Below are 9,708 nucleotides of genomic sequence, written 5' to 3'. Positions count from 1 at the left end.
TTTGTTTGTTAAATTTATTACATCTCCGATTTTTGTTGTGGCCGCTTCAAATGGATAATATTATATGACATTTTCAAAAAATCTATTACGTCGAATGTAAATAGTTTAATATTATATTAGGAACACCTCTACTCTATTGTTACGAAACCGAATTATTAGTCGTTCGCTATATACCTACGCATAAACGGTTTATGATAAACCATATACGCGGATATTGGCTAATAAACGGTTGAAGTTTTATTTTCGGTTGACGCAGCATTATATCACTATTAAATAGTTGAAAGGACAGATGATTGTGGTTCAATAAAATAAAATATACCTTTGTGATGAGTGTTATTGAGGAGTTTTAAGTTAGTTATAATACGCTTACTAACTAACTGATGCAAATCGTAAAGTATATACGCGTAATAGAATTTGCATATTTTGAAGCGGTCTTCATTTTCTTATTCGCATAGTCTTTGTCCCGTTCCCGGAAATTTTATATTTCATTTCTACCGCTACGAAATGTGTTTAATTTGTTTTCGTTTAATATACAGCGCAGATAGGTGTGTAAAGCATTTTGAAACGAACAATGAAACAATTTTTTCACTTAAATAAACTCGGAAATAATGAAAATTGAATTGACTTTTTATCTTACGGTTTGCCGCTGAAATAATATTTTGGTCTATATATTATTATATACTCGTATATAAAATAAACAGAACACAATAGTAATTTTAAAAAAATACATTAACCGTTCGCCGAGATCAGAAACTTACTTCGAGTATACAATAATACCGCTCCTAACCGGAATACAACAATAATTGTAAACGTGCTGGTGCAGTGTTCCTTTTTCAAACTTATCGTCACCCGACAGATTAAAGATGACTTCTTGGTGACTTTTGCTCATAAACATTATCTGATCGAAGAGCATTATAAATGAATTCTATACATTATTGTAAAATGGGTACAAAATGAAATTAAGGATATGATATTATAATACACGACAGTTGTCAATCGACCATTTTAATCGTAAATAATAAACAATATACAAATTAAAGAATATTGCTTTTGAAAATAAAATAAGAATAACAAATAACCGTACATTTTAATATAATATAACCAGAACTTTTTGATTTACATTAAAAATACTATTGAATACTATTCCAATTCTACATAAAAAAAAAAAAAAAAAAAAAGAACATATTACCAAAATTAAATGTTTGACTTATACATTCATACAATACAATATGTTATCCACACATAATGATTCAATATTTATTATGCACAAGTGACGAAATATATATAACGTAAAATAATAATAATATATGAAAACACCGAGGACTAATCAGTATCGTAAATACATTATACATATTATAATAAATTGTGCGCTCAAAAAAAAAAAAAACGGAACATAATTCTTTTATTTTCCAAAAATAATATTATGCATCATAATACGATGTATACATTAGGCAGATATACAGTGTTAAAAGTTTGTAAAGTAGCCGAGGTGTGGGGAGTCGTACATTTTTTTTTTTACCAACACTGCTTTACGTTCCGGTTATATTTAGGAAATTTGTTATTTAGGTTCACTCCAACAAAAATCAACACTCATCGTTTTATTTGTGTCATAATCTGGTGCCAGTTATATTTTACCTACCATTTACAGGCAAGAGTTATGTATTAGGTATGACATATTATCACACGACTTAATTTGTGGTAATAAATTATGCATCCCATGAGTTCATATCAGTGACGTGTAATAAAATTTACCATAAGTTGTAAATCTTCATTTTTTAAATATTTGCAATTGACTTAATCGTTAAAATAACAAATGTTTTGATATACTAATCAAATGAATACATTGAGAAAATATTGTCAAGATAAAATTATAAGCGCATCTACACGTAAATTATTAAATTTTTTATTCAGAATTTAATACAATACCGTATAGGTACTTGTTTATTTTATACTATTATATTTGATATAATTGGTAATTTTAATATGTGACCATTTTCAGTATGAAACCTATGTTCACAAATCATAAAAAAATTAAAAAGTTAAGAGTTCCGACTATAATAAAATTAGTGGGTAAAACAACAGAAATCACTAATTTGAGTACACGATATTAAAAAATGGTTATGTTGGTGTTACAAATTGAAATAAAAATAGTTAAAAGTGAAAAATAGATGCATGGGAAAAACTTGAAAAAGTTAACGAAATTTTACTATTTTAGAGGCTTGCTTATGACAAATGTTCCGGCTACTACACAGGATAACGAGTGATAACGCTTATCATATTTAATTATCAGGGTTTCCAATTTCTTTTAGTTATATTTTTATCTCCCAGCTTATCAATGCATAATGAAAAATTATTATAAAATTATTATTATTTACATAAAAAAACAAAGTTCTCGGCGGCTGTTCTCGTTCTTCTTCACCTTGCATCATAAATAATATTATTATTTAGTATAAACATTACCGCTGTGGAGGAGAGTGATGTACAAGGTGCTCATCTAGTCCGGTCGACGATCTTGGGCGGCAGAGGCGGAAGGGGCAGGCGGCGGTCCGGGAGATCCGCGGGCGGCCGTAGTGTTCCTGTGGCCGGCGCTGCCGCTGCACATCATCAGCTGCTGCTGCAACTGTTGGAGCCACCACGGCGGCGTGGCCAGGGGAGACGTCGTCGTTGACGGCGGCGGCGGCGGCGATGACGACGAGGACGACGAACACTGCGGCCAACCGCATTGGACGGCGGCCGACATGGCGGCAACGGTGCAGGCTGTGCCGGCGGCCGGTTCCGGTAGAACCGGCAGCGGTTTTCATATGACATGTTGAGCGTGTAGTCCGGCCGACCCGACACGATCCGGCTTGACGAGCAGAGCGATGGGCCGCTTGATGACGGCCGCAGCGGCGGCGGTGGCCGTTGATAAAAGTGGTGGTGGCGGGAGCTGGGCGGGTGGCGACGGCGTGGACGACGACGTGGATGACTCGTGCGCCGGCCTAGGCGGCGGCAGCCGCTGCGGCTGCAGCGATGATTGGGACGGACGTTCTGCGTGCTGACCGCACTCGGCGCAGTTGACCGGACAGCCACCGTTGGAGACGGCCGCCGTAGCGTTCGCTGCGGCCATCATCGGCCACCCGGTAGCCAGCGACACGGCCCGAGAGTACAGAGAGCTGCCGTAGAGCGCATGCAACGCCAGGTCGTGGACGGCTTTGCCCGCGGCAGTAGCTTCGGTCCCAGTACTACCGCTGCTGGCCACCGTCGACAGGTCCTTGGCCACCTGTTGGTAGAACGATGAAGGGTAGTGGTGGTGTTGGTACGGCGAGAAGTAAGCGCGCGGGAATTTGGCCACGGCCACCGCGTTGGCGGCCGACTGATGTTCACCGGCCGTCGACATGTGCGCCATCGATCCGGCGGCCGACACCGCAACAGATCCGCTACCGGCGCCCGCGGCCGACGATTCGTGTTGCGGCAACAGATCGCGCACGGAGTACGGAACTGGTTTGCCGGACACTGCACCTGTGTCGGTTTTTTTTTGCACCATCGTCTTAGGCTTGCGACGTGGGCGATACTTATAGTCCGGATGCTCCTTCATGTGTAGCGCCCTGTAAAAATAACACTTGTATACAGAGTGTTCGATTTCGTAACATTATTTTATTGTATATTATCATCTTATGCTTGGGATTGCGAACGTTCAATTATTCCAACCGAAATTTTTTCAATCATACCGATGAACCTATTAATTATATTTTTGAAAAGTGATTTGAGTTAAATATTATGTCTACTTAAGACCGATCGGGGCACTTTTTTTTAAATGTTGTTAATTAACTTCTATACACTTTGTTTGAAAATGTACAATTTATGAAATTTTAAATATTGATTACTCAAAATGTTAATTAAATACTTTAATATGTGTTCTGATTGATTTCAAGTAGACATATTAACAAATTCAAATCAGTTTTCAGCTTTCTAAAAATTTTACCGTGACGGATCGGGCCGGGCAGGGCAGTAATTATCAGCCTGTGCATACCTCCAGTAGCTATATTATTTAGTAATGTTCGGCAGTTATGAAAACAGAGAAATTTGTGTGCTTATACTGTGCCCATAAATATAATCTACGACCTACACATTTGTCATGATTCCTACAATATGTTAATTAATTTTACTCATTATTTTTCATTAAGCAAAACAGCGATAGTTTAATAGTAAAGTAAAGTATTTACTAGCGAGCACAAATGATCAAGGGGATTTCATCCCGGATGGATTTTTGTATCAGTAAATTAGGTCTATTATATGCACATTATACCAACTATCCTTGGCATCGGATGACACTTCTGAAAACATAAGAATTTGCTGTGAATTTTACTTAAAAACGACTTTCCTCCCGTTTATTTGATTCCAACCCTAAACCTTTCAAACTTATATTTTGAAATGTTGACATAAGATTTAATTTAAAAATTAGTTTTTAAATTTATTTTAGTGCGAATTCAAATATGTTGTCAATGATGTTATCGGATAAATAAGTCATTTAATACAATTAGCAAAATTATGTTATGTCCATTGTTCAACAAAAAGTTATCCAGTAATAAATATTCGCGAAGCGCCTTATTGACATGTGCGTACACGTGCGGGAGAGACAACATTAGAGTACAAAGCGCAGCAGCAATCTGTGTGATTTATCCCGATCGAAATTATAATAATATCGGTGACATATAGGGTTAAGAGGCTAGTCCAGGTAGTGTGATCCGGGTGATATTTCACCCCAGTCTTTTAGATCTAAGTGGAGCAATGAATATATTAGTATTATTATGATAGGGTTTTATTTTGTGTGTCACCATCAGCTTTTAGAAATGTAAAAAATACTTGAATCTTTGAGTTTCTTTGGTTTCTGGCAGCGAATTGGATGTTTTAGATAATTATTTTGGCGAGTGGAATTTTCTTAAAAGTGGAAGAAACAACAAGACGGTAAAGGAAAATGGAAATATTATTGCAAGTTCAATATTTGACAAAATCGATTTTGTTATTCTATTGTAATTTATTCAAAAACGAAAATCCAAAGATACTCGATATTTTTACCAAATATTTATTATAACCATACTATTTATTTTCATGATATAATTTTCAAAAGATTTTGGCTATCTAAAAACATTTGCAACTTTCGGCTTTTTTAGTTTTATTTGATTTGTGTTAATACCGTTGAAACTTCATATAACTATATAGATTCTCGATAAATCGACTTAAATGGAATTAAAAAAAAATTAATGCAAAAAATAGCGTTTAAGGTTTTGATGTGGTTTATATTCGTCAATATAACGAAAATGTAAAAAATTGATTTATAGTTAAAAATGCATATCATTTTTAACATTACCTAATACCTAAGATATACCCCTAATACCTAAGACTTGAAAATAAACATAAGAACTAATATTAAATCACGTTCCATTTCGCCTAACATGAATATAATCGTTTGAAAAAAAAAACAGTTTGTTTAACAATAAATATCAAACAGTATCAATAAACAAACAATAACATGCAGTTTCATGTTTTAAGTTAAGAACTTTGGGCACAGAACTATAATAGTGAGCTTCAAGTTAACATAAAATAAGGAACAAGGGCCAGTTGAGTTTCCCTGACATGTTGATCTTAAAACATGTGCGTTTCTTTAATGGTTAATTCACTGAGCTCCTAAGGGGCTATTCAAGAAAATCAAGTATCAGCAAACCTGAAATTTATAAAAAAACAAAGCTTATTTAATTTGAAGCTAAGCACCATCCGAATGCATTTGGTGATATGATTTTTCAGTGTTTTAATAGCTAACGATTTAAATTATTGCGAAAAAATAGGTAAACAATACTATACAATATTGTAAGTAAACGGTTAGGTTAGTTAGAAAAACGGTTAGATACATTACATTATTCTTTCATGACTAGAAGACTAAATAGGTAGGTACTATAGTTTGTCTATAGACATGATAGCATGGGCGTAGGTAAGGGGGAGGTTTTTGGTGTTCAAACACCCCCCGAAATTAAATAAAACAATCTTGAGCTTTTTGTGAATTTGTTCGAGAATATTATTAACTCGCATATTATTTAGGATTTAGACAAAAAACCCCTCCGAGAATATTTTCTACCTACGCCCATGCACGATAGTATTTCATAAAATTAATTTTGATTTAATATAAAAATAACTCAGAACCGATACATACAATTTTCTGTTGTAAAAGTGCAATAACAAGAAGTCAATACTTAACCATCCAATAAACTAAACCCAAAACCACTAATATCTCAATATGGCTAGACTACAGATTCATTAAAAACCCATTAAAATGTACAAAAAATTCTTGAAATACCTCATACAATATAAAATGTGATGAATGTTGATTCCAAATTAATGAGATTTTTATTTTATGTCATTAATTTTGAAACAAAATGTTCGCTCAATTGGTATTATCTACTCATGAAATAATTATATTCAAAATATATTCTCAAACGATTTTTGTCATTTTTGAATTTTAAGGTTTAAAAAATATTAATCGTAGGGATGGCTTTGAAACTTCATACCATTAGGTAACATAGTACATTTTTTATACACCAACACCAAGCAATTTTCATACTATACCAACTAATATTAAGAATGACTTATTATAAGGTATTAACAATGTTTTGGGCAAAAATTAATATAACCTGCCGAATTAATTTAATTACTAATAGTAATACAAATATAATATAATATAAAACAAACAATTATCTTTCAAAATATATGCTGAATTTTCAATACATACAGACTACAATAAACACAATATCCTCTACGTCTACAATGTCCAACATACTCAAAATTGTAAAAATCAAGCAGCTACAACCAGATTTTCATAAAAAAAATATATTTTAATCGTTATATCGTATAATATTGTATTATTTTAAAGGCTGCATGTAAATCGTGTACAATGGTTACTAATAATATTTGTAAATCAAATTGGAAATAATCAATATTTAATAATAATCACTCTGCAACATTAATTTGGCTAATTTATATTATAAATATCTTGAAACTTTTGAAACCCATCTTAATTGTTCAAAAAATGTAACTAACAATATTTATTTAATCTATAAACACAATGACCTACTGTACATAACTTTAATGTAGGAAGTAACATAATTCTTTGTCAATTCTGTTTCGATCCTCAACTGGTTGTTGTAAAGCATAACACAACCATGACATTTATTTACTGACTCTGTCCATTACTTGAAGCAATAAAAAAAAAACCATAAAACAATAACGATTTGTATGATTTAGTTATTTATCGAATGGAGTGAACGATTTCAATATTACATAAGGTAACAAAACGTATTAAAAATTATTGTTGCAAGCGTGTAACGAGGATGAAAAAAGTTCTCAATTATCTAATAGTAGGTATTTTGTACGCACCAAAATAAAAACCGTAGATATTAAAGCCTAAAAAGAGAATCATAAAAATACTGACTGTGAAACCGACCGTCTTGAAATTTTTAAATTTTCCGGAGTGAAAATAATAATATATCACTGTAAGTTCCCAACTTAATTTCTATTCACCGTGGAATGAGGAATGTCACCCTATTATATGACTAACGAGCTGTAAATTATAAACAAGTTTCGGTTTGTACGTTTACAAATTTGTGTTATTTATATTTCTGAGGGGAGGGTTTCACACAGTTCGAATATTATTTTAATACAGCATTATAATTTATATAATATGGTTAATGTATACGCGTGTAGGATAGAGTCTAGACGCTATTAATGGAAGATAATCGGTGTATAGGATGTTATGTAGATAAATAATTATTTTTTATTTTAAACAAATGATTAGAAATAAATGGTTATTTAATGTATATTACGGATAGATAACGAGACAACTAAATACGCATATATTTTGTTAGTGAAGAAATGGAATATGAAAATAATAGTTTATCGTTAGTTTTAAACTATTCCAATGAATTACCAAAACGCCGTCATATATTTCAAGATAATATCTGCATTTTTTAGTAAATAAAGAAGGTACATTTTCCTACATCTCAGCCCTCAGGTAGTGGAAGAGCACGGGGTCTATTATAGACCGACGTTGACTCGCTGCAGAGAAAATGTACCTTTATATCAGTGGTTCTTCATCGGTGTTCAGTGGACTTGGAATGAGTGTTTCGCCAAAATTTTAAAATCAGTGGAAAAATTATAAAATTGTATTTATTCATTTTATTCATTTTATTATTTTTTAATGACCAATATGTAGTATGTAAACTGTACTGTCCTATACATGCAATATGCATTGCGTTTAATGAATTATACAAATTAAAAACGTATTTTATTTAAACTTGTTTTATTTTAAGGTTGTGTTCTGCGAAAATCATATACAATTTTAAGGGTTCCGTCATTTGAAAAAAGTTAAGAACCATTGCTTTATAAACAGCGTGTTTATATAATTATTGTAGGTATTGAATAATATTTTTTTCACGTCACAACTCACAATCATAAATTGAAGAAAGTTCACACTTGAAAACCATAAAAAATATATTATTCTTTTAATTTGGTTTTATCTTTATCTAAATTAATTTGTAATACCGACCTGCCATACTGGAACCGTCACCTAACCACGAATTATATGTTGAATGAAAAACATTTTTCAGCATATTTACCTGGAGCTTTGCCTCTACGTAGACTATATATATAGGTCCCTATGACTCAGATAGAGATACACAGACAAACAAAGAGATTAGTGAAAATGTGTTCGAAGGTTGGTCTGACACACTCTTTATCATTCATCTTCTCTCTCTCTAACACACACATACACACGCTTACTCCTTCTGCACCAGTATAGTTTTAAGCTTCCTTGTCAGTGCCTACCGATCAAATCTACTCATTGTTTGCATGAACAAATATTAAAATAAGTACACATGCATGAACGGCAAACCGTTTTATTGACGGGTGAAAAATATAACAGTAATATATAATACCCAACTATATACGATCGTGTGACGATTATGAACTTAACCAATGTAAACTAAAAACGAGTACACGTATGATATACGTCGCGTATGATACGCGTCCATGTGTAAGGGACCCTATATAATAACTATCATGGGGCACCTACATATCTCTCTCGGTTAGGTAGGTAATCACCAAAGTAGTCTGAAGTCCAAATCACCATGTAAGCTCATCGAGACACCTATATAACTCAGGTGTTCTCGAATACTATGCCGAAAAAAATGTTTGTACACGAGTGAGCATGATCCTATCCCTCACCCATACTTCCCCATCAAGTTTTCTATCAAATTTAGAAAGTATAAAACATTTAATTAGCATAACAATTTTAAAAAGTATATTACACTTAGTGTTCTATTAAAGCAGGGTTCCTATTTAATTTCTTAGTATTCATTATTAAAAATAACAAATACTCATAACAGTCATGCTTTTTGTGACTAGATTCACAAATTATATCATTATATTTCTAACTAATTTTAAAAAAAAGAAAATGCCTCAACGAGCGATTGCGATAGAAGTTGCAAGTTCTTTATAAACATAATATGTTATATGTCCACGAATTACTTTTATTTCTAAAAGTACCAATGTACCTACTTGTAATAAAATATTAAAATAATTTACAAGCATTCAGATAACTGGCGGAATCAATAATAATATGTAAAAAATTCGGAGTTGATACGTTGCTCAAACGATAGAATTCTTACAGGTATATTCTTATGG

At 33.0% G+C, this 9,708-nt stretch overlaps 1 protein-coding gene across 1 annotated transcript in view; it reads right to left on the bottom strand.

Moving 5' to 3' along the window:
• Positions 1–1,243: 1,243 nt before the first annotated feature.
• The window catches only part of LOC111038859 (transcription factor Sox-1-like), a 31,287-nt gene continuing 22,822 nt past the window's right edge, over positions 1,244–9,708 (bottom strand). The window contains exon 3 of the mRNA XM_022322121.1: positions 1,244–3,584. Coding sequence (XP_022177813.1) covers positions 2,798–3,584 — 787 coding nt within the window. The 3' untranslated portion in view covers positions 1,244–2,797. The remainder of the gene's footprint in view (positions 3,585–9,708) is intronic.

Source organism: Myzus persicae, unplaced genomic scaffold (genome assembly GCF_001856785.1).
Source record: "Myzus persicae strain clone G006 unplaced genomic scaffold, MPER_G0061.0, whole genome shotgun sequence".
NCBI lineage: Eukaryota > Metazoa > Arthropoda > Insecta > Hemiptera > Aphididae > Myzus > Myzus persicae.
Note: the sequence above shows the minus strand (reverse complement) of the source record. Positions and strands in the feature narration are given on the sequence as shown.